This window comes from Trichomycterus rosablanca, chromosome 17, assembly GCF_030014385.1.
Source record: "Trichomycterus rosablanca isolate fTriRos1 chromosome 17, fTriRos1.hap1, whole genome shotgun sequence".
Lineage (NCBI taxonomy): Eukaryota > Metazoa > Chordata > Actinopteri > Siluriformes > Trichomycteridae > Trichomycterus > Trichomycterus rosablanca.
This window is the reverse complement of record NC_086004.1, coordinates 5684633-5710403: the sequence shown is the minus strand read 5'-3', so window position 1 is coordinate 5710403 and position 25771 is coordinate 5684633. Positions and strand designations below refer to the sequence as shown.

The following is a 25771-nucleotide window of genomic DNA, read 5'->3' as shown; positions in this document are numbered from 1 at the left end:
ACTGCAAACTACTATTATAGTGTTACATGTTTTAAAAAAAGGAAGAAATACTTTAAATGCTTCAGGTTGGAAGAGGAAAGAATTTGATTTCTTTTCCTTTTACATTTATAAATACTGGGTTTCAGAATATTTAAACAAAATCGTAAATAAAAATAAGAAAAAAAACATTTTAAAAGCTATACGATTTAGTGGAATAGAATATGTGGTTGGATGATTGATGGGAAAATGGGTGTGTTCATTGTTTTTATCTGTGCAGCTTCAGTTCTCTTTATTTGGGACGTGCCACCATCACTCACTGCCTTTCTGCTCTTGTTCTGACCTCAACGTTTGCTCAGATGTTTAGCTCAAGCACAGCAGATACACAAAGCTTGACGGCCGGTCGAAGTTACATTTTAAGTTACATTTAAATAATAATTTGGACCAAATTAGCAACACAGAGTCAGTCAGTCCTCAGTGTCGGCTCAGATTTATTTTCATATGTTTGTACTGAAGCCACAGGTACAATACAAACATGCTTCTATTTCACAAAATAAAAGAATGATGGTGGCTTTTCATATAAGCCACTTAGCAAGCCATTAGCAAGCTACACTAGCAAGCTACACCTGACCATGAGCTTGTTGGACATCCCATTAAAATGGTAATAAAACTGAGTGACCTCTATGCCAGGGTTTTTCCAAAAAAATTTTTTCAAGCGACCCACATTTTGTCCATGATATTTTATACGACCCAGGCTACACAAACAATACATCTTACTCTCTCTGTACAATCTGGTCCCACTGTGGTTTACAAGATGTAACATAAAGCCTCCACAAGGGGACGTTCACGTACACTCACTCACTCACTGTCTTAACCGCTTATCCAATCAGGATCACTGGGTGCTGGAGCCTATCCCAGCTTTTTAATGGGTGCAAGGCACACAGTAACACCCTGGACGGGGCGCCAGTCCATCGCAGGGCAGACACACACACACACACACACTCATACACCCATTCACCTATAGGGCAATTCAGTGTCTCCATTTAACCTGACTGCATGTCTTTGGACTGTGGGAGGAAACCGGAGCTCCCGGAGGAAACCCACGCAGACACGGGGAGAACATGCAAACTCTGCACAGAAAGGACCCGGACCGTCCCGCCTGGGGATCGAACCCAGGACCTTCTTGCTGTTAGGCGACAGCACTACCCACTGAGTTCATTTAATTACTATTATTTTTCTCTGAGACCCAATTTTTTCGGCTCGTGACCCATAGGTGAAGAGTCGTGCTCTATGTGATTTTTTTCAGCTATAACACCAACCACTCTTTTGAGAAGGCTTCTCACAAGACTTTAAATATGTCTGTGGGAATTTGTGCCCATTCAGTCATAAGAGCATTTGTATGGCTGGGCACTGATGTGTCAACAAAGCCACAAATGATGTTCCAGCTGAGGTCAGGCTGGAACAGGAACGGACTGAAAAGTTTCCTTCATATAATTGATATATTACACTTGTTAGCAATTGTTGTGTCTAAATCACATAAATTCATAAATTAAAAGTGGTGTCCCAATACTTTTGTCCATATAGTTTATATATATATATATCTTGGTGCACATACATGATAAGGCTATTTGTGGGATTCCAACCCTGGTGGGTGATAAGAAGCGGCTGGTGACCGGACGTGTAAAAGTCTCTTGCTCTCTTTGGCCATAATGGAGATAGTGCAAGTGGCCACTAAATGCTACAAATGTAAAATGTAAACGTGTACTGTTGTACACTGAAAGAAACTATGTAAGCAAGGCTATTTAAGATTACTAAGCCCCTCAGAAAAAGTAGTGCATGATGATGCTAACACGGTAGCTTTACGATTCACTTGCCCTCGCTAGTCTCTTATCTCCAGTGCTAAACTAACAGCAAACTACTAATTAACCTGTGGTCAAACTCTTAAAACCAGTAAGCAGCTTGGATCTAAATGTTTGCTGTGGCCACACTCATGAGGATAAAGCACGTCAGTAATGCGAGCCATGACTTGCATTGTTAACATCACCAGCTGCCACGTCGCATGAAGATGCAGTGAGCTCTTTAGCTGAGCCCATATATCTGCGCTCCAACCCAAATGTAGATGAATGCGAGTCGTATCCCAGTAGCCGACCCTGACCGTGACCTGAAAATAGCTTCATGAGCATTTCCAGCTGAGACCACTCCTCTCCTGAGCTACTCCCTATAGCTTCTTAAGCTCTGAGCCTTGATGCTGCTTTAAGAGGGATTATGGTAATCCAGCACCTGCGGCCCGACACCCTACATGATTACCATACGCTCCATATTGATCAGGTGGCCGGCCTTTGCCTCAGGGCGACTTATGCACAATCAATGACGTATCGACTCGGCTTCTTTTTTTTTACACTTCATATAACAAAAGCTGAAGACAAACTCACCACAGAATTGCTTTATTGATGCGAGTCAGACCTGCATGCTGCAGTACAGGACTGGGTTTTAGGTACAGAATTAAGATGCTTCTATCAAAATCTAGACTGTAGAAGAGTCTGAAGGGCAGCCTGAAGATTTACAGCTAGCAGTAATGCCACAGTGAAGGTAGATGTATCGGTCTAAGTGGGCACCAGACAGACTTTCTCATGTATTTACAGCAGCTGCTCATATTATGTCTGACCAACAGCGCAAAAGGGACAGTGGTAGCTTTAGGCTATCAACCGAAAGGCTGAAAGTTTAAATCCCAGCTCTGCCATTCAGCCACTGTTGGGTCCTTGAGCAAGGCCCTTAACCCTCTCTGTTCCAGGGGCGCCGTACAACGGCTGACCCTGCGCTCTGACCCCAGCTTCCAAACAGGCTGGGATAGGCAAAAATAGTATTTAGTTGTACTGTACACGTGTATATGTATACATGACAAATAAAGGTGTTCTATTCTATTATAAAAGCACACACACACACACACACAGAAGCACATGCAGTAAAAAGGTCAGATGATAAAACCAGACTCCCTTAAAAGCTAAAGGTGATGTGAACATGTACACCGTCCCAAATAAAAAGTTCAAGTTCAAAAAGCTTTTATTTTCTCATGTACTATCATTTATATGTTGCTTTTATTTTTCCACTTTCATTGTCAATCTTCATGTCCAAAAAGCTCAAAATCCAACTGTTTTTGATGTATACTCACTGAGTACTTTATTAGGTACACCTATCTGGTACTTACATTTATTGATATTTGAACTTTGTTGGTATGCAATTACTTACTGTAGTCCATCAGTTGCACCTTCTGTACCTAATTTATCAATCGAAATAGACCCCCTTAGGACTCCCAATAATGGTGGTTAGATGGGATGTCTTTATTTGCCATATATATATATGGATATATTGTATATATGTGTGTGTGTTCAGTACAATTGAATTATTTTCCGAATATCCCGAGTTGGGATTCAAACCCACAAAATTCTAGTTGTTAGCCCACAGCTCTACTCAGTAGGCTACCACTGTCCCTCAAATATGTTTGGGTGGTGGACCATTCTCAGCACTGCAGTAACACTAACATAGTGATAACACGGTAGACAATGTTGTACTTGTATGTGTATCAGGTGCAGCAATGTTGTTGGGATTTTCAAATACTGTTAGCACAGTATGTGTTAATCATCCTCTGTTTTCTCTTAGTGGACGCTTTCTGATCTGATCACAGGCTTTATAAATTCCCAACAACATTGCTGCACCTGATACACTCAAACCTGTACAAAACTAAAAGACTACCACATCACCACCATGTCAGTGTCAGTGTCAGTGTATTTCTGGGAGTGTTCCGACACCCAAACAGCATCTGGTCGGTGAAGGTCTTGATATGGGGTTCCTTTTTCATTGATAAATGGGGTACAGGGGGTGTAAAGAGCAACAGATTGGACAGGACTGCAGTCAAGGTGTTAATAGGTGTACCTAATAAAGTGCTGAGTGAGTTTATATTTCATTAGATTTGTTAGAATTTTTAATAAAGCAGTATCAATGTCTATACCCCTTAGAAGGCTTTCCACAGGATTTGTAACAGGACTGTAGGGTTTTACTTCCACTCAGCTATAAGAGGCTGGCACTGAGGTTTGCCATTAATTTTAGGATCCGTTCAGGATAGGACCTACCCCAACTGTTGCCAGAAACAACCTATTACCATTATTTTTCCTTTCCAAAACTCCTCCTGGCATTTACCAAACCAAGATGTATTCATCAGACTGCCAGAGTCCAGTAGCAGTGTGCTTTACACCACTCCAGCTGATACTTGGCATTATTTTTAGATCTAAAGTTATAGAATTTGCATTGATAGAAAACCTTTATTTTAATTTACTTCTGGATTACCGTCCTGACCTACAGTACTTCTCCAGATATTCAGCCTTTCAAAAGTTGTAAAGGCATTTTAGTTTTAGAGAACAAACAGCATAACTGTTTCTCTCTCACTAAGTTGTAATGGCCTTTTCATCTGGTCTCCTGTCCGGTGCTAGCATACAACATGCTGATATACGCACACATGCCGCCTCTGGGCATCTGCGCTCTAATAACTCTGCATGGTGAGGGCCCCGCTCTCCAAATCTCTACATTCCAGAAGTGTGAATTATTAAAATCAAATTACATTTGGCCCCCGTGTAACAGCAGGCCTAATGCAAATTAAAAACGGCAACTCACGCCTGAAGTTTAATAAGTTTCAGACATGATATCATTATAGTGAGGGGAAAAAAAAGATTGGAAAAACTAATAAAATGGAATATATATGGGGGATGGCTCTGTATGTTGAGAAGGGGGTGGACAGGGTGTTTTAATTCCTGTTAACCTTGAGCTATTGAGCTTAACAGTATGGAAAAAGAGCTGAACACTCTCTGTTACACTGCTTATATGCTGGTATTCAGAGTTGAACGCTTCATTTAAAGAGACACACGGTAGATACAGAAATCAACAGATTTGTAGTAAGTGTTGTGCACGATACATTTTTTGGAATGACCTGATGTTAATGTCTTCAGGGTTACCAAGCTTTTCGAGAAGTCTAGAAACAGACACTACCTTTTCAGTCAGATTTTAGGTGCTAAAGTGTGCAAACTGATACAAACTGGCAGCTGGATAAGCAGTAGGTAGACAGGTTGCCTGTTATATCCAAAACAAACATTCATCGTATGGAACTTTACTATATTCATATATAATTTGTATATAATTACTATATTCATTTATATGATGTCATAGTAAGTTTATAGTTTATTTTCAAAAGGCAATAAATTGCAAACTCTTCATTGATATTTACTATTTACACTGATCAGCCGTAACATTAAAACCACCTCCTTGTTTCTACTCACACTGTCCATATTATCAGCTCCACTTGCCATATAGAAGCACTTTGTAGTTCTACAATTACTTACTGTAGTCCATCTGTTTCTCTACATACTTTTTTAACCTGCTTTCACCCGGGCGGCACGGTGGCTAAGTGGGTAGCACTGTCGCCTCACAGCAAGAAGGTCCTGGGTTCGATCCCCAGGTGGGTCGGTCCGGGTCCTTTCTGTGTGGAGTTTGCATGTTCTCCCCGTGTCCGCGTGGGTTTCCTCCGGGTGCTCCGGTTTCCTCCCACAGTCCAAAGACATGCAATTGAGGTGAATTGGAGACACTAATTTGTCCACGACTGTGTTCGATATAACCTTGAGAAGTGATGAACCTTGTGTAATGAGTAACTACCGTTCCTGTCATGAATGTAACCAAAGTGTAAAACATGACGTTAAAATCCTAATAAAACAAAACAAACCCTTTCACCCTGTTCTTCAATGGTCAGGACATCTACAAGGTGGACCACCTAGGTAGGAGTGTCTAATTGAGTGGACAAAGTATTTAAAAACTCCAGCAGTACTGCTGTGTCTGATTCACTCATACCAGCACAACACACACTAACACACCACCACCATGTCAGTGTCACTGCAGTGCTGAGAATGATCCACCACCTAAATAATACCTGCTCTGTGGTCCTGTGGGGTCCTGACCATTGAAGAACAGGGTGAAAGCAGGTTAAAAAGGTATGAACAGAAATAGATGGACTACAGTCAGTAATTGTAGAACTACAAAGTGCTTCTATATGATAAGTGGAGCTGATAAAATGGACAGTGAGTGTAGAAACAAGGAGGTGGTTTTAATATTATGGCTGATCAGTGTACATACTAGTAAAACTAACAGTTTGGGAGCAAACACTTTATTGCTACATGGACTTTATAGATTCATAGTTAGACAGAATTAATGCTCTTTGTGGCAGAGTGTAATAGTCGCTGTAATTTTCATATGCTTCACAGCAGCTTTACTACTAAAAAGCTATTCCAAACTATTAAAGCATTGTATTTTTATAGGCTTGAGAGCTGTTAGAAGTGTAAATTATTTCAAGATTAAATGTAAATGTAAAGCAACAAAAGGAAGATGGTTTAAAAACCCCTTTGTGAATTGCTTAAATAACAGAAGTAACTAAATTCAGTACTGCTCTTAATATTATGGATACAAACTGTCATCAAAGTGGAAATCGAGCCCAGTCAAAGCAGCCTGAATGCCGAACAGATCATTACGCACAAGTAACTCAACTCTGAATACGGCTTAAAATCACCACTGCTCCAAATCACCAGCATTTCACCATTGTGTTCTCATTCCTCATGTCTCCATGCCCAACCTGATGTTTGAGCATGCTCAGAAAGCGTTCCGGGGCGGGGGGGGGACGGCGGGGCTTAAAGTATATAAACGGTACTACTCGTATTAACAATATGATTCTTTACCTATGGTTTGTATGCTAAGAAAAGTAGCTTATTATAGATCTCAAATGTGTATATTAGGGAACATGAGCACAGGAACCTCTCAGAGGATCTTTGCTGGGGGTGGGTGGGGTTCTGGATTCTGGGTTTTCTGCTTTATAAAGAGCGTCTTTAACTTCTGGTTTTTCAGCACAAAGCGTATGGAAGCCTATATTAATTAATTAATACTGAATTAATGAACATGCACGTAAACATGTGTGATGGGAGAAGCAGGAAATCTTTGCTGTCTGCTTAAAGCCTGGATGAGATAATGCTGTTTACAGTTGCTTTTATTTGTTTATTTCTTTATTTATTATTTATTGCTTTTCTCTAAGTTTACAGGAAGGACGCAGAGTAAAATCTGTTACATTTGCTGTGAAAAATGACCAACTGAAATGCAGTGCAGTAAACGTTTCTTATGATGCAGAACAGATACATTTGGTCTTCTTACCGAGGGACCAAACATTAAGATTTTTTGAAATATTTGCAAAGGTTTATTGTAATGCCAAGTCATATAATGATCAGCCAGTTTATTTTCAAATGTTTATTTATGTATTTATTTATTTATGAGACAATTTATGACTATTTATTTATGAGATTATTTATGTGTTAATGGATTGCTTTATTTAATGGTTAAATCTAGAAAAAAATTACAAAAGGAAATGCATACTGGGCTTTTTCTCTTTCTCTTTTTTTCAATTTTACAATAAAATTTTAAACTATATAAGAAACGTCTGTGTCTTTGAATCTTAGTTATTTTTTTAATTAAAAACATCTAATTCGGCCGCTCAGGTGGCGCAGCTCAGGTAAAGTACGCTAGCGCACCAGAGTTGGGGTTTCGAATACATCGTATCGAATTTCCGACTGGGCTGGGCGGCAGCATGAACAACGATTGACTGTTGTTCAGGGTTAGCGGGTAAAAAGTCGGATCATAGGTCCTCATAACTGGTGCAATTGCGGCCCCTGCTGGCTGACTGATGGTGCCTGCACAGGGCTGAGGAATAATGCTGATGGGGGTGTGGCCCTCCTTACACAGTGCCCGTCAGTGTATGAACTCGAGGTGCAGGTGAAAAATGCAGTCTGTACTGACTGTACGTGCCGGAGGGGGCGTGTGTCAGTTGAGAGGCGTCCTCAGTCAGCGGTGAAGGGTCGAATCAGTATAGAGGACGCAATCAGGGTAATTGGACACGACTAGATTAGGGGCGAAAAATTTATCTAGTTCTCTTGACAAACGACAAATTTCCATGTGCACTATTATTAAACCTTCAGCCTCAGTACTTGGTGGAACATCCTTTCCTCTTGATAACCTCTAATATGTGATTTCTGTAAGTGCTAACGATCTTCTTACACCTCTCCTGTGAAATCTTCACCCATTCTTCTTCCAGTTAAAGCTTCCCACTGACTGAGGTTTGTTTGCTTTCGTGCTGCAACTTTGCAAGCTTTTGTTTAATCACACCAACGATTTTCTGTGGGGGGTAAAGTTGGCGACTGAGAAGCCACTCCAGGATAATCAGCACAGATTCTTTAATGAGGATTTGGTTGACTTGAAAGTGCTTGAAATCATTGTCCAAGTACAACATTCCAAGCAAAACATTCCTCCTCATAATGCCTTGGTATTTTTCTGAATCCATGATGACAGACTCATGGTTCATTTAAGATTGCCAGTTCCTGCAGCTGAAAAACATCCCGAATGAGGCAGATATGATTCTCCTGGTTATAAGCCTTGCGTGTCTTGTGCCAGACAAACTGTTGATCCATATGACCAAACAGTTCCAGCTTGATTCGTCATGAAATAAAACTGTGTCTCAGAATGCTGCAGGCCTGTCCAAATTCCTTCTGGTGTATTTCAGTCAACCCTCGAACATTTCTGTGCTTCTTAGTAATGTTGTGGAGTCTGGCTATGAAGTCCTTGGTTGGTCATAAGTGGTCATTTTATTGTTGCCACTGACACATTCGTCCCAGCCTTCATCAGGTCATCCTGTAAGTCTTTGCAGTAACACGAGGGCTTTTCTTTACCATCCTGATGAGATTACTAAGGCTTCTGGACAATGTATTGGGCTTTCTCCCATGGCCAGGCAGGTTTTCTGCTGCGCCATATTTGTTTATTAATTAGGATTTTAACATCAGATTTTACACTCTTTGGTTGCATTCATGACAGGACAGGTAATCACAAGATTTATCTGTTCAAGCCTTTAATGTCAAACACAGTCATGGACAATTTTGTATCTCCAATTCACCTTCACTTGCTGTTTGGACTGGGAGGAAAGTGAAGTGCCCGGAGAAAACCTACACAGACACAGGGAGAACATGCAAACTTCACACAGAAAGGACCCAGGACCTTCTTGCTGTGATGCAACAGTGCTACCCACTGAGCCACAGTGCCACCTGCTGCACCATAAGTTTGGCACTTCTGGACAATACTCCCAATGGTGTCTTCAGGTATGTCTATCTCAAGGTCTCGGAAATCTTCTCCCCATTGCCTTTTTGATGCAATCACATGATCCTATCTCTCAGGTTCTCTCAGAATCTCTGTCTAGTGTATGACAGCTGAAGTAAATTAGGGGCCGTTACTGAGTCTCAATGGGATGAGAGTTCTATTGGGAGATGGCACTGAGGATGAGGCCGCCAGGCAGGAGGTGGAGAGGAAAGCCAAAAAGGAGGTTTGTGTGGATGTGTTGAGGGAACATTCAGGTGGATGTGGTGACAGAAAAAGATGCTCAGGAGAGGGCAGATCAGAGATAAATGATCCGCTGTGGCGAACACTAACGAGAACATCTAAAAGACGAAAGATCAGTCTTGTAGTATTCCAACCCCACCCCACAACATCCATCTTTTTTAATTAGCATGTTCCTTATAATCATAATGTTCCTTTTGTATTTTCATAATCAGTCTGAAGCCGTGAGATCGATGTACTTCTTTAAGCTGTACAGTTTTACGACTCTCTGCTTCCAAGCACTTGATAGTCAATTACTGATCCTGCTACAAATACTTAATCTGTATTTTATGGGTTTTTAAGTGCAATATGAACAGTTGCACCAGGGGGCGCCATAAAACCATAATGATCCCTGAGTTACATCTGGCGGACGCTCATAAACATTTTCATAATGGTAATGGCAACCTTTAGATGTGTGTTTTACAGTATGACACCAGTCCAGTCGTTATGTGAAAGTATCTATTTATGTAGATTGTAATAGCAAAGGTGGCTCAGTTGTTAAAATGAATGCCACAAAGTGGCAGAGTTCTGAGAACCTCAGTTCAATCCTGGTTTGATTTTCCCCGTATTCGAGTAGGTTTCCCCCGGGTACTCCAGTTTACTCCCTCCTCTAGAAAGCTTAGTGAATGGGTTGGTGCTCCATCCAGGATGTTCCCAGCTTGCACCCAGAGCTGGCCACCCCATGACCCTGACCATTGTGATTGGTGTGTGGTTGGTGAAAATAAATCAGAAAATATGTAATAGCTATGTGGTTCTCAACCTTTCTGTCAGGTTGGGCACAGCTGGGCTACTAAAACCAAAGTGAACAAAAGCTGGCCTCATGAGGTGTTCAAACATTTGTCATGTTTTACCACCACTGTATCCTAGTCATGGTCATGATGGGTCTGGATTCCAAAAAAAGACTGATTGCCAATCACAAGATGCAAATTCAACCCAGGGCCTCAGCCCTCCCCCTCTTCAGACATAGCCAAACATGTCTATACACAGTGCCCAACTGGCTGATAGCACAGCCAGGGATTCAAACCCTGGATGTTGAAGAATCCAGACATATGATTCTGACAGCACTCCTAAATACAGAATCTCTTCAGTTCTTCCAAGCATCCAGGTCCTCTCAGGCAGAATTTTCTCCTCAGCTCAACCCACATTTATTTAAACAGGGTTGAGGTCAGGAGACAGAATATCAGGCCATTCTTTAGGGCTTTGGACACATGTTGTGGATCATTGTCCTACTGAAAGATTCAACCACAACCCCGTTTAAGCCTTTTGATGATGAAGACAGGCAGATTTCTATTTATAATCTTCTGCTACTTTGAAAGGTTATAATGTCACTGTATCCTAACAAGATTTCCAGAGACGTTTCCAGAGAATAGAAAACAGGGCCAAAACACTAGAGATTTACACTATACACTATATGGACTAAAGTATTGGGACACCACTTCTAATTATTGAATTCATGTTGCTAACAATTGCTAACTATAGCTAGAGATTCCAAAAAGGGAAGTCCAACAAGCGCATTGTCAGGAGTCCAAATACTTTTGGCCATATAGCATAAAAAATCTGTACAGTAAGTAAAAGTGAATAATTGTGCAATGTTATTCTGCTAAACAGTCTGAGTAAATAGATGCTAAAAGACTGATCGCTCTGACCATGAACCACCGAGTTGGATCTGCATTGTGCCTTCTTACTCATGAGGAAAAAAATGCAGTGAACCCAGTTCATTGACACATCTCAGACAGAACCAAATCAAATGTTAAGCCTATTTTTAAAGAACTCATTTAAAAGTGTTAGGTAGGTTAGGTAGGTTAAGTAACATGGGTTCCAGCGTTCAACAGGACAGTCTAGAAAGCTTTTTGGTGATGTTCAAAGATGGAATTATGTTAGATGTCATGCCTGGCCCAGTGAGACTAGGGTCGCAGTGGGCCTGGTGCCCCCCAAAAGCACTGGTTGCACAGCAGGAATACACAGAGCACAATCACAGGAACACAAACATATTATCACACACCAACCGGCACCAATTAAGACAAACAAAAAACAATAAAAAAGGCAAAAGAGGGAAAAACAGAAAGTATAAAGCAAGACAGATACACAGAACGATAAAGCAAGTTAAAAAGAGAGAGCAAAGCAAGGAGAGGCAATGGCTCCCGAAATAAATTGGCCCAATTACAATAAAGTGTGGCTCTTGGTCAGCACCTAGGCCCGGCAGTTCATCTTTATTACAATCAGTTAATGAAAATCAATCCCCCTCCTGATAGACTCTTATCTTCACGGCCTCTGTGCAGTGCACGCGCACGGAGATAATAAATTAGGCTAATGTTGCCTTTGATGAGGGAGGGAATTGCAAATTATTATAACTTTCCAAGATTTATGACACAGGCGCCTAATTTCTAAGCTAGGTATTTCTACGCTGCGGGTGTGGAAGGGCCATTAGTTAGAAAGTTTAGAGACACAGACTTGTGACCTAAAACGATGCAGGCTTTGAGTGGAGCACTTTGAACGCACAGAGCTAAGGTCAAAACGTCTCAATAATATACAGCTCATGCTCTACAGCATATGTGCTTCGTGATTACATTTTAATATTGTAAAGATTAGATTAGTAGTTAATGGGAAACATAATTAAAGAGGAGTGGCGCTCTGACACGGCTGGTAAAGTGGGTGCATTACAGTACTAAGGTCTTGGGGACCTGGGTGCAGTCCGCAACAAAATTGCCCCTAGGTTTGAGGAAGAATGTGAGTAATTAAATGGATGCCCTTCAATGGATTGGTGCCCTGTCCATGATGTATTTATGCCTTGTTCCCAGTGTCCTTTCAGGTGGACTCAGGACCAACTCAGAACCAGCTGTGACCCTGATCAGGATGCAGAGATAACTGTCAAAATGAATAAATCAGTTAATAAAGCTACTGATGTTACAATGCAGCATAGTAGTGCAGATGGTAGATTGGGTGCCACACAACAGGGGTTTTTTGTATCTGTTGGTGCTGGATTTTGTAAAGTTGCTTTGAGACAATGTCTATTGTAAAAAGCACTATATAAATAAAGTTGACTTGACTTGACTTGACAACAACATTGATCCTGAAGACCTGGGTACTCTAGTTTTCTCCCTCTTTCCAACATGCAGAAGGTGTATTGGCTACTCTAAATTGCCACTTAGTGTGAGCGTGTAAGAAACTTTGTGCACGTGTCACTGAGATGTATTTCTACCCTGCATGCTGTATTTCCGAACTGAGTTTCCGATTTTCTGACCATCAGATTGGAAAATACACCATATGGAAAAATATGTGAACACGCCTCATGATTATTAAGTTCAGATGTTTCAGAAACACATTCAGCTAACTAGACAAAGTCAGGTCCTTAAAGAAATGGTTTAAAGAGTTGATGAGTAGAAATTCCAGTGGCCAGCACAAAACCCTGACCGCCACCATATCAAACCTAATTGAGATTAGTTGGAAAGTTATATCAAGCCGGGCCTTTCATCCAACAGCAGTGCCTGACCTCACCCATGCTCTTTCGACTGAATGGGCAAAAAAAACATCCACAGGCACACTTCAAAATCTTGTTAAAAGCTTAATCAGAAGAGTGAGGGCTGTTACAGCTGCCAAGTGTTAGCAACTCTTGATTAATGCTCATCGTTTTGGAACAGGGTGTCAATAAACAGCTCTTGGTCTGCTGTCTTTATACTTTTGGCCCTACAGTGTAAGTTTAATCTAATAATACAGATTCACTATGTTAGGATCATATCAGCTCCAGTACCAATACTCAGTACAGGATCAGTGCATCTATAATTAGAGATGAAAGGAAAAATTTCCAAATGATAGCCATCAATCTAGCAATCAGGGAGAGGACATCGACTGTACCATCAATTTATCTTGCCATATGCCCTATTAATATTACATTAATTTCTTCATTGTGAATATCAATCACTCCAGAGGGCTTCGTATCACCCCCACTGTAATTGTCCTTGTTTATTAGAGGACACAATCAAGAAATTCAACTTTCAGCTTTGGGCAGCTTAAATGACACCCTTGGTATTGAGGGTTTATTGAGGGTTGAAGGCCTTACTCAAGGGCCCAACAGGGATAACTGGCAATGGCGGGGCTTGAACCAGCAACCCTTTAAACAGGCTACAACTGCCCTATACCAAATAAACTAGATTGAAAAAGTACTCCGATGGCACAGCGGTTAATTAATCTAGCCCAGTAGCATTGGGATCCAAGGCTCGAATCCCCAGCAGTGTTACTGGCTGGTTGGGCATCTACATACTGCCTATGCCTGAGGGGAATTATTACATTGTGCCCAGTGATTTCAGGAACGCTAGACTCACTGCATCCCTGACCAGGATAAAGTGGTGGTAATACATTAAAATAAAATAAAGAAACAAACAAACCAAACTGCAAAGGAAGCCAGTTGGTGCAAACTCTAGGGGAAAAACAAGGCAGCAGGGTAAATTCTTCATATTGGCTACATAGTGCTCCGTGTACAGTGTAGAGTCCATTACTATGTAGCACAAGGACACATTAACATATATACAGTCCACTGATACTTGCATCTACAGTAACTGATAATTTAGACAAGATACTACCCAAGAAACTGCCGAATATGCTCAACGGTCCAACAAAGGCAGCTTAAACCCCCAACTCTAATTAATAGTCCAGTACCACTTCCTGCCCAATTACATGCCAGTAATTTCATTTTCATTTTATTATTATCAGCTGCTTTATCCTGGTCAGTGTCAAACCAGGGCCAGTTCCACTGGAAACTAATCCACACAGGGCTTTGGCCATTCAACAGACATAGCCAATCATGTCTGTGTAGATGTTCCTCCGGCCGGTAGCACCGCTGAGATTCTGAGCTGGATCTTAGCTTGGGTGGGATATGGTAATACGCCACCTGCACACCTTTTACCACCTCAATTTATAAGTATATCTAAAAGTATCAAAACCATAAAAGCTGAGGGGAATATAGTTAGCATTTTAGCTAATAAGCCTAGCAAGGTAAATACTAAATGACATTACACTGGCTTTATTTATTTATGTCCTTATTATTTCAAGGCAGAGGTAGCTCTGTAGTTACGGTACTTGACTTGTAGTCACAAGGTTACTGGTTTAAGCTCCACCACCACCAGTTGCAACTGTTGTGCCCAAGGTACTTAAGGTAACATATTCGGCATGCCATTAATGTAATGATTTTAGTTGTATATGGATTTTGAATGCTTTTTTGGGGGGGAGGGGGGGGGGGGGTTGTAGATCAATGACTAACAAGCTTCCTGTTTTCTTTAAAAAAAAAAAGGCTTCAAGAAATTGCAGTGCAGTCAGGTCACTTCACGAGCGCTTTTGTTAAACGGCCGATTTTTCTATGAAGTCTGGTGCCCCAGCTTTACAAGGGGCACGAGAATTCCTTAAACTCGACCCATCTGCATCTGATTAGCATGCACAATTGAACTTGTTTATAGATATAATAGAAATTCAGCAGTGGACCTCAGTGGATTCAGCAGTAGTGAAGCATCTAAACTACAAGAGTTGTGGTAGTGGTCAGTGGGGTTTTTTTTTTTTGAGCTCCGGCGCACAAAACGATTTCTGACAGGTTGTAGAGCTGCTGAGAAATAACCTCTCCTCTCTCCACGTTGGATCGTATTAAAGTTGAGGGTGATGAAGCACCGTGGGCGCAGCAGGGATATATGGGTGAACGGCTCTGCAGGAAGAGATGTTGCATAGCACGATGAATCAGAGGCAAATGAGGAGAATTCAGACTTTTCTTCTGACCATTGACGTGAGGGAGGCTTCAACTTTGGCTCAAGCGCTTAATTCACTTACAGACAAATGGGCACCGTTCAGGCCAGCTTCATCTTAGAGAATGAATGAATGAATGCCTTTATTTGTCATTTTTACATATACAGGTCTACAGTACAATGAAATTCTTTTTCCGTGTATCCCAGTTTGTTTGAAAGCGCAGGGTCAGCCATTGCACGGCTCCCTGGAGCTGAGAGAATTAAGGGCCTTGCTCAAGGGCCCAACAGTGACTGCATGGCGGAGCTGAGATTCGAAATCTCAACCTTTGGATTGACAGCCCAAAGCTCTACCCACTAGGCTACCACTGTCCCTGATCTTGGTCAGGGTTGCGGCACGTCCGGTGTGCAAAGCAGATGTACATTACAAGGCGGCGGCACGGTGGCTAAGTGGGTAGCACTGTCGCCTCACAGCAAGAAGGTCCTGGGTTCGATCCCCAGGTAGAGCGGTCCGGGTCCTTTCTGTGTGGAGTTTGCATGTTCTCCCCGTGTCTGCGTGGGTTTCCTCCCACAGTCCAAAGACATGCAAGCGAGGTAAATTGGAGACACTAAATTGTCCGTGACTGTGTCTGATATAACCTTGTGAACTGAGTAACTACCGTTCCTGTCATGAATGTAACCAAAGTGTTAAACCTGACGTTAAAATCCTAACAAACAAACAAACATCACAAGGCACCAAAAATCACCAAATATGTTTTTGAGAGAATTTAAGTTTCAGTATGGAGCTTTAATTGTAAATTGCCCCAGCACAGTAAATCAGGGATCCAGGATTGGCCTGTTGGGCATCTACATACAGACATGATTGGCTGTCTGGATAAGGGGTATGGCCAGCAGTTCACTCTGCTACCTGAATGCCCACATGCTTAAATCCAAAGTGCTTTTTAATATAGAATACAAAAGAAACTGTGGCCCTGCTTAAGGGCCCAACAGACAGAACTGGATAAAACTCCAAGCTTTGATGATGGCACTGTATCAAAAATACAGAGGACTATTCTGGTCTAAAGAAAACATACCTTAAATCTGGACATATCTCTAGGTAAATGAGATGTAGTATGTAGACATATATTTAGCATCACTCTAGTTTAATGAAATGTCATAAAGCTGATCCTTAAACAGCAGTAAGAATCCAGCAGTTAATATCCTGCTGTAGGTGTTTTCATTTAGAAAGCAAAACAATATACCCATGGTGTTTGAGACACTAGCAAGGCCGTGTGGTTTAAATTAAAAAGCACCTCAATAACACCTTTACCAAATACGGTCCCGATGAGAAAGTCCAGACGTCTGATTTAGCTCTCACTAACTACTTTCTCTTCAAAAGAATCGGTTGGCGTGAAAGTGCCACATTACAGCCGACTGCAAGTCTGCAGGTATTAAACCAGCGCTCGGGTTCTCCTCCCCCTTTTCCTGACTGTGTGACAGAAACACCGCACATAAATCCTCCCATCGGCAAGTCTGCAACCGTTCCAGATGTTAAAACTTTTTTCCATCGTGCCCACAGTGGTTTGTGGTGTACCAAAGCATTTACGAGTTCCTCCACTTATTACCTGCCTGGGTAGGTAAACAACCGCTGCTTCTTTTGATTTGGTTTCCAACAATAACGGAAAACAAAGAGATTTTTTTTTAAGTCGGTGGTAACATTGCTCGACCTTGGACAGAATTTCAGAGGCGATTATGTCAGGCTGGATTAAATGTACACAAGCAATGAAACTGAACTGGTGTGGTTTACAGTTGGCTAATAGCCATCCTAAATAAGGCAGCACGCCACCCTCAAAGAATGTCGTAAAACAGGATAGTGTGGCAACATATTTTTAATATGGAAAAAACCAGGAGTTACATATTAGTTACTTCTGACGGGTTAAAAAATTAATACAAACGACTGCAAAACATTACATTTACAATCTATACACAGGAGAATGTACACATTATACAAGACATATATACACGCCATAAATATATTATTCTATAAGAACTTGTTTCTTAACCTTATAATAATGCTGGAAGCAGAGCAGCTTAAAATGGAGTGTTTTCACTGTGCATGTACAGTACCTTCTCAACAGAAATGATGAACGCTGAAACGGAAATATATGGCTAGGTAGTATTTTTGTTCAGTTGTTGGATCCTGTGTAGTTGATGAATTTATTTCAGAAATGTGTCGTATTAAGTGCCAAGTTCAACCTAGCGACCTGTCGCGCATTAGGACTGTTTGATATGGACTTCACGATGCGATAAACTCAAATTTTTATACCAATTCAACATTTTACTTGTGATCAGTTGTCCATCTGGTAAACAAATATTTAAGACAAAACCCTCTGCATTTTGTGATAGATTTTACTGCTACTGAACTGTTTTATTACAAACCCTATAACATGTTATTTTGAGGGCATGAACACCATGTGTTCTGCACATGGAACAGTCACCACAAAGCCTGGTTAGAAATGGTACAGATCAAACGAAAGTACTTGTTTTCTAAATCCACATGGTTATAAAAGGTGTCCTTACATTATAAAATTGGAGCAGATGTTAACCAGTTGAGGTGTTTTTTCTTTCATTTAACTTATTTGATATGTTTTTTTTTTTTTTACATTGAATCAATAGCTGAATGGTTTGCTGGTTTGTCCTTTTTATTATTTAAAATATAACAAAATGTACCTATTTATGCCAAAAGCCTAAATGTGACAATGGCAGCCCCTACACCATCCTTTCAAAATATTAATCAGCTGTAATTATATTCCACTGCCAAGCAGGTCACAATTTATGCTGCGGCACTGATTCTGGGGTTCTGGAGCTCTTCATCCACTTAATGCACAATGTCTTCACTTTTTCTTAGAAATGGTTTTGTAAACAGTACTTTTATCATTAATACAGCTTTTTTCCAACTTAAAATACTGCCATGAGATACATGCAACCTTTTAACCTTCCTAGATTTATTTTAATAAATGTTTAATACAATATTTCTGCAAAACCTTAGCAAATCTGAGAAGTGTAATACATATTGTATGTATTTTGACGACACTGTTTAATATGATCTCTTAATATAAAATTGGCTTATTGCTTAAACCTAAATTGAACTTCTGATTGATCGTTTGATCAACTCTTTTAACAGTTTTAACTGTTGGTTTTGGTTGCACAGAGTAGTAAACATCTATTTCTTCAATGTGAATAGACTGAATTAATACTGAATAATGGTTTCAGGGATAACAATGACATAAAATACAGCTTTGGCTCATGTGGGCCTTTTCCACACTAGCATAGATGAATTTAAAAATGCTATTTCACTTTTAGTACATTTAATAAATGTTTCCCAAGTTGAGAAACACATAATACTGAACACTTTAAATATCTCAATTTTTATGTTACCACACAGCAGTCATAATGTATTTAACCTTTTAGCCACCTTCACTTAGTATATAAATATATTGTGAAAGTGTTAGATTGATTAGGGCCTCACGTATCAGTCACAAAGACGTCATGCAGATATCTTCCTTTTCCAAAATGTTTGAATAGTTTTGTTGTATGCACATTGTCCACCTACTGGGAGTGTATAAATGAAAATGTCTGAATTAGCTGCCCTCAGTCTTCACAGTCCACACTATCTTCTGTAATAGAACAATGCTATATTATACAGTAATTCCATTCTGGAAAGGATTTAAAAGGAGTTTGTGAGTGTTTGGTGCAATGCGAGTGTTTCTTCCGCATATGAGAACAACAGAATGAAAGCGCTTCATAAAAGATCAGTTCCTTTTCATGCCAACTAGCCTGGTCTCTTGATCAGGACGAGCAGCAGTAACAGAGAGATTATTAGCAGCGATGGCTCTGTCTCTCTCGCTCTGTTGTTAGCGTGTAGAGTTCGCGCTGCGCTCTGCTTTAGCGTGCTTGGAGGAAGAGCTTTTAGGTCCTGCAGCGCTGCGAATGCTGCCATGGAGAACTGCACATCTCCGGTCGTGAGCACGTCAAACACACACGACTGAAAGTAAACGTCCTCGACCTGCAGAGTCTCCCTGCACCTGGAGGTGGCACGCTCCAGTAGGCCGGCTCGGCCTAGGGCTCCCGGCTCGACCTGGCTTGCGTCCTCGTCGTGCCGTTGCCCCCGGCTAAGCACGTGAGCGTTGATGAGTTCATTGCGTGGGCAGCCGTGCAGACACAGCTGTAAGCCACCATTGTCCTCCACCATGTCCACAGGAATACGGATGGCGAACGTTAGGTATCGTCCAACGCGACGCACAATAATTGATGTGCCCAAATGGCGGGCGTGGATAGTAACTTGTCGTGCGCCGCCTTGCCCGCTGCCCTCAGTGATGCGCAGACTGCCGGCATGACCGCCGCTGCGTGTGCCATCCATGAAGGCTGAAGGGACGTCGTCTGTGGTGGCCTGGTACACTTTCTGCTCAGTGCATTCACGATAGGCTTTGAATATGACCGTTATCTGTGGATGAAATGGTAGAATTGATAAATAGCTGGAAAGCATGTTCAGCTTTTACACCACTCCTCTTCACTCAGTAGGGCACATAAACAAAAAGCAGAAGCCTTGGCTGAAGAGGTACAATATGTGTAAAAAAAAAAATATGAGGCTGAAGTTTGAAATCTCACCACAGAGTGGCAGTAAGAGAATTAACAAAGAAGAACTCACTGGAATGAGTGTGGCATCACTTAAAAAATTTAAACTGACCAGGGATGACTTCTGAATTTCAGAGCAGAACCCTTTTAGAAACCCATGTTCACATGTTTCCAAAGAAGCCAGACATTATTTTATTTCCTGGGACACATTTCTGGTAAGCTTTGTAATTTCTGCTACGGATTTGTTGTTGTGATGAGGACCAGACACTACAGGGTTGGTACTGAATGTTTCTGATTCTCCTTCTAAATTCTTCACATAGCATCCTATCCCGTTACCCAGCATTGTTGAAAATCTGTTTAGTGAAGCAGTGATTACTAACTGTTTGCAGAGAGGTTTGATAGGTCACACATGTGGTAAGGCTACAGTGTTTTTACACACCTTAAATAAATAAAAAAGGGGGTTTGGTCTGCATGCAAATTGTTTGAGATAAAAAGAAAACCAGTGGATCTGTTGCACAGTTTGTGTCACATCACTATTAACAGGTATTGTTTCTACCACAGAGTGGAAGCAAAACAGAAACCCTACTAGAAATACTGCAGTTCTCTCTTTAAATTTTTTAAACAGTACAGGACCTTTGTAAACTTTGTCATATCTGGATAAATGTGGCAGAATGAATACAATTTCTTTACAGAAAGATCAGACATATTAAATAACTACGTATGGGAGAAAAGGACACGGCTGAAACTTCTCTCCACTTCTAATTGACTACCTATATATTTTTTAGATACCCATCATTCCCATCTCTCCTTTTTGATGAAACCTTGCACCAGTTTCCTTCCCATTTTCTCCACAGCTCTTCATATTCTTGTTTTTCTAGGTAACTTAATTAAAAACAAAAATTATGCCCAGCACAAAGAGGGAGCCACCTTGAACTCCTGTCCAACCAGCATATTCTCAGAGTTCCCATTCCTCCCTACCAGCCTTACTGATCAATCACTACAGCTGACGGTGTGGCCTGCACTTGTAAATTAGTATATATTTTTTAGGACTTGCAATTTGGTGCTTAAATTCTGATATGATCCTATGTAATGGGAACATCTAACAGTGCAATAGTTCAATCATTTTTGCTTTTGCCTCATCTGGTGACTTCTCTGCGACCATATTAATCAGGCTAGTTTAAACAAAGCCATTAGATGAATTTAAAAATGCTGCTTCCTTTATGTTTTGGCCAAACTGGCCTTTTTAGTACATTAACCAAATGCTTCCCCGCTTGAGACATTTATAATACTGAACTTTGTGGAGATGGTGGAGAACGTTTACTTTCAGTCATTGAAACGTACAATAAACAGTGGTCTTTCACCAAGGTCAGAAAGGAAACCAAAATGTCACCTTCTGTTTGTCTGAATGGTCAGTTGTAATCACCTACAACAGGTCTGCCATGACACAGAACCTGCTGGAACATGGTGACATTGGTCACACATGGCTGTGGTTTAGAGGGTGTTGGACATGGACAAATAAGACAGCACGCCACCCTCAAACAACTGCAGTCCTGACTATAACCAGTGTCCACTTTGTTCTGGTAACTTTAAATTAAAGGCAACAATAATTTGTTGTTTTGTTAATCATGTGACTAATTTATGTTCATTTCTAAATACTGGTACAGCATCAGGATACACAGACTGTCAGAGAGATAATTTGTTAACACCTCACCTTGTTGGTCGCTGTAGCACTTGATCCCTCAATGACGGGCACATTTGTGACCTGGACGGAGAGGTAGCGGTTGTGAATGAGTGGCCATGCTCCCTCCACTCTGCATGTCTGAAATTCATCTTTAAACGTACGCAGGTGGGGGTCCCCAAATAGTCCACAGTGTGCGTATTTCTTTTTCTTCATGTCCGTTGAACTTGAAGCCAGAGCTCGGCTCTCGTAGTCACACGTGTCCACTGCTGTGGGTTTGGATGTGCTTTGTGTTTTGGCCGAAAAGGTCGGGCCATCACTGGAACAGTTGTACTGAGCGAAGAGGTCCTTGATACGAAAGACAGCCGAGTGGTAGACGAGGTCCCCTCTGCATCCACGAGCGGTTCGCCTGGTGCACAGAGAGAAGGCCCTCAGAGCCACGCAGTGGTCAATGTTGGACACCACCTCCTCCTGAAGGCCACCGGAGGGAGGGAATGAAGCCACATATTCTGCATTGCAGCGCTGAATTCGACATGACTGACAGCACACTATAGGACAAATAGACAAAACATTCACTCAGGGTGGGACAAGAGCTAAACTCTGTGAAAAATCTAAATTCATGCCTATTCATATCACACGTCTGGATGTTGACTGTAGTCTAAACTATGAGAGACGCTTATGCCTATATAAAGGAGCCTTACATGCATATCTATAAATAATCTTGATATTTGATGTCTCTTTGTTTATGTAAAGCACTCCAAATTTTCTTTGTGTACAAAGATGCTGCTGACTCGCCTGCACTAATATATTAGACTGTAGTTCTGGAAATATTTTAAAGTGAAAGCAAAGTATAAGCCAAGTAATACCACAAAGCCTAGGCTGGAAATGAGTGGAACATGGTGTTGTAAAACACAACAATCTCATAAAGCACCCAAGTCTGATTACTTGGTGTAGTATACTATGATGACATGTATTTACTGGCCATTCTAATACTGAGTAACTGTGGCATGAATTTTAGAAGATGTTGGAGTGTTTTGTTTTTCATTTTGGTCCATGCTTATGCAATCGCTTTATGTAATTGTTCATGCTAAACTGTTGTGCATAAAGATAAATACAGACGATCAGCATGTTGACAAAATTTGTTATTGGTATTATATTAGTCAGTACATGCACTATGATAGGGATTATTATAAACGAAACATCTCTAAATGATACATTCGTGACAGGATGGGTAGTTACAGGTTACACATGATCCATCAGTAAATAAGTAAATAAATTGGTATTATTTAAAAAAGTATTGAACTTTACAGTATATAGTATGTTTTGCGCCAACTTCAACACCTAAGAGCAGTGGCAACATGTAAATAACTCAAGGACTGTGTATAACGTAAAGTGGATGTGTACAGGTCAATTTCCCAAAACACTCAAATGTAATCCAACAGTAAACAGAATAAATGTATTTTTATGTATTTTTAATTGTTAAGTCGGTTATTTAAAGTTGTGTTCATGTATTTTTTAATGTACCCATTTAATAAAAATGTATTGCTGTTTGTAACAATGAGGAGTACATAATTGTTTTAATCACAAATACACTAACTGAAATACAATTAAATTTGACATAAGTAAGTAATTATTTCAAAACATACATTTCATAATGGAAAAACTGACTGCCAAGTGTTAAACAGTGAGCAGAGATGTTAATTACTAGCATATGGAGGCCAGCCAGGGCATGACATCATATTTACATAGCTCCATATTGGTGTGTTGTATTTTAATTGGGGTTTTATTTGACTTTTAAGGATTTGTTAGATTTTCAGTCATAATTCAGCCATAATTGTAAGTTGCTTGAATAAAGAGTGTCTGCTAAATACCGAAAATGTAAATGTACAGTTCAAAGATAATTTTTTTTAATGAAACTGTTAAGAACTGGTCATATATTTGCCCAAACAATATTAAGTAAATATTATTCAAAAACATAAAAGCCAAAGGTTTACATACACCTTTAAGATATAAGTCATGGATGTTTATTTTCCCTTAATAATAAGTTTTTGTTGTGTTTTGGAAATCTAACAGGTCAGAATCTACATACAGCAGCTTTGATGGGTGTGGAAAGTTTATTAATGTCATTAAACTGTGACATGGCATTAGTGCCTTGTTCCCACGTAAATAGGGTTAAATTGACTGTTCCAATTAAAAGTACATTAAACAGTCAGGAAACATTAAACTTAATGCTAAAGATTAATTCGTCTGCATGATTAAGTCCAAACAACAACTAAAGTCAGGTTTTTCCAATTGGGATTTTCTTTTTCTTTTAAGGACTTGTTAGATTTACTGATATTTAGATCACAGTGAAATTGATCTTTAACATCAGTGTCCAACTGTACCAACATTCATTCTGTTTTCAGCTATGAAACTTGTGAAACTGCAAAGAACTCACAGCAAAGACTTCACAATTTAAAAGAGTTCACTAATCAGACTAGACTTGTTTCTACTATTGCAAAAAGAAAAATATCTACAGGATATAATAAAATAATTGCTGAAACAATCACAATTTAAAACTGCTGAAATAATTAGAACAAGCAAGCACATCATAAAAGTAAAAACAATGAGCCTGAATAATCCGGGCTGGCTTGTTTACATTCCTCCTGCCGAACATGTACATTTTCAGCATTTAGCAGACACTTTTATCCAGAGAGACTTACAGTACTGTGACAGTATATATTGTCTAAGAAATTTAGAGTTAAGTGTACTGCTTAAAGGCCCAACAGTGGCAACCTGGCAGTGATGAGACTTGAACCAGCGACCTTTTGATTATTAATCCAGTACCTTAACCGCTAGGCTACAACTGCCCACAACTGGTCATGAAACAAACATGTACCACAGTCATTACTGCTCATAAATAAAAATATATGACACACTTGTGTTAGATGGTTTATATTTTTAATTATTCGGCAGTGGGGGAACACAAGTGTGATGCTGTAATTCACTCTTCAACCACCAGATCCACACATCATTCTCCTCCAAACACCGTTAACTGTTCAAACTTTTAAATGTAAACACAAAAAGTCTGGAAGTAAAAAGCAAGATTATTAAAAGCAAACTAACTTTTCGTTGCGAAAATCCTGCGTTTGAAGTAAAGGTGTAAAATATCAAACTTTAAAAAAGACGCGACACAAAGTTTGTTAACTCGAGCATCCAGGCATGCTAGTCATGCTAACAGCGCACAACTTCATAAAGTCGGTCGGGACAAAGCAAAACAATAACAAGGAATTAGTAGGTTATATAAATATGAATAATGGAAACAGTTTGTATGCGAATATTAATTAAATTTAAGTCGAATTTAACTCAAATAATATTCAGAAGTCGCTTGGAGTTGCAAATGAAAACCAAATCTCAGCGTACGAAGTATGGCTAGCGGAGATTAGCATGCTTGCTGTTTGTGTTAGCTCGTGTGGCTAACTCCATCAGCCATAAGCGCGCGATTTAAATCCCCCCGCGAGTCTCAAACTTTTATATAAAAACAACTTAACTGAGTCACTTATATATTTATTTTTATCAAGTGTGAGGAAAAACACTTTAGTTAACTTTAGTTTAAGTGCAGCAGGGTTAGTTTAGGACACAAAACTTTGGAGTAACTTTGAGGCAGAAGCGAGTCTCACAAACACGAGAACAGAGGAGGTACAGACCTGGTGGGAGCAGCGGGGACAGAAACACCATAATGAGAGAAATCTGGAGTAAAAGCTGGAGCTTAGCCGGGTTGAAAGGTCCGCTTCTCCCCATGCCAATCCATTCAGTTAGAATGGAGATGTGACACTGCTGGTACTTGACACTGAGAGAAACAGCGCAGTTAGAATCCTCACACACTCAACACCGATACAGAGCTCAATCACGCACACTACTGCTACTGAGGAGACGGTGGGCGGGGTTTGCTGGATTTATAGGCGGGGTTTCATTGTGTCTCCCCGCCCCTTTTGAGTGTTGACTACAACTACTGTTTCTAGGGTGCACAAACTTTTACTAGATAGATAGACACAGTGGTACCTTAAAACTCAACCTCATTTGGTTCTGGGAGTGGCGTTGAGTTTTAAAGGCGTTGAGTTTCAAGGTATTTTTCCCATAAGCATGTTTAAGAAACCTGTTAATTGTTCCATGGTCCTGAGGAACTGCATATATTTTAGGCTAATGTAAAATAATGGTTTTTTTTTACACTTATACACTGAAAATAACACACATATAATATAAAAACACTGAAATACAGTTGAAACAGTTAAAAATAAATAACTGTTGC

General features: G+C 40.4%; 1 protein-coding gene across 1 annotated transcript; it reads right to left on the bottom strand.

The window, feature by feature from the left end:
• Positions 1–17052: 17052 nt before the first annotated feature.
• On the bottom strand, positions 17053–25362 carry rgmd (RGM domain family, member D). Its single transcript, XM_063012669.1, has 3 exons — positions 25170–25362; positions 21517–22031; positions 17053–19674 (listed from the first exon to the last, which is right to left on the bottom strand). The coding sequence occupies exons 1-3, from the start codon at positions 25261–25263 to the stop codon at positions 19003–19005; spliced, it is 1281 nt and encodes a 426-aa protein (XP_062868739.1). The 5' UTR covers positions 25264–25362; the 3' UTR covers positions 17053–19002.
• Positions 25363–25771: the final 409 nt, after the last annotated feature.

Bases quoted from the DNA above. Each gene is read 5' to 3' on its own strand.
- rgmd (XM_063012669.1), bottom strand. From the start codon at position 25,263: ATGGGGAGAAGCGGACCTTTCAACCCGGCTAAGCTCCAGCTTTTACTC. The intron at 22,032-25,169 runs GTCTGTACCTCC...TTTGTCCTATAG, and splicing joins GTCCCCGCTGCTCCCACCAG to TGTGCTGTCAGTCATGTCGA. The intron at 19,675-21,516 runs GTGAGGTGTTAA...TTTCATCCACAG, and splicing joins GTGCTACAGCGACCAACAAG to ATAACGGTCATATTCAAAGC.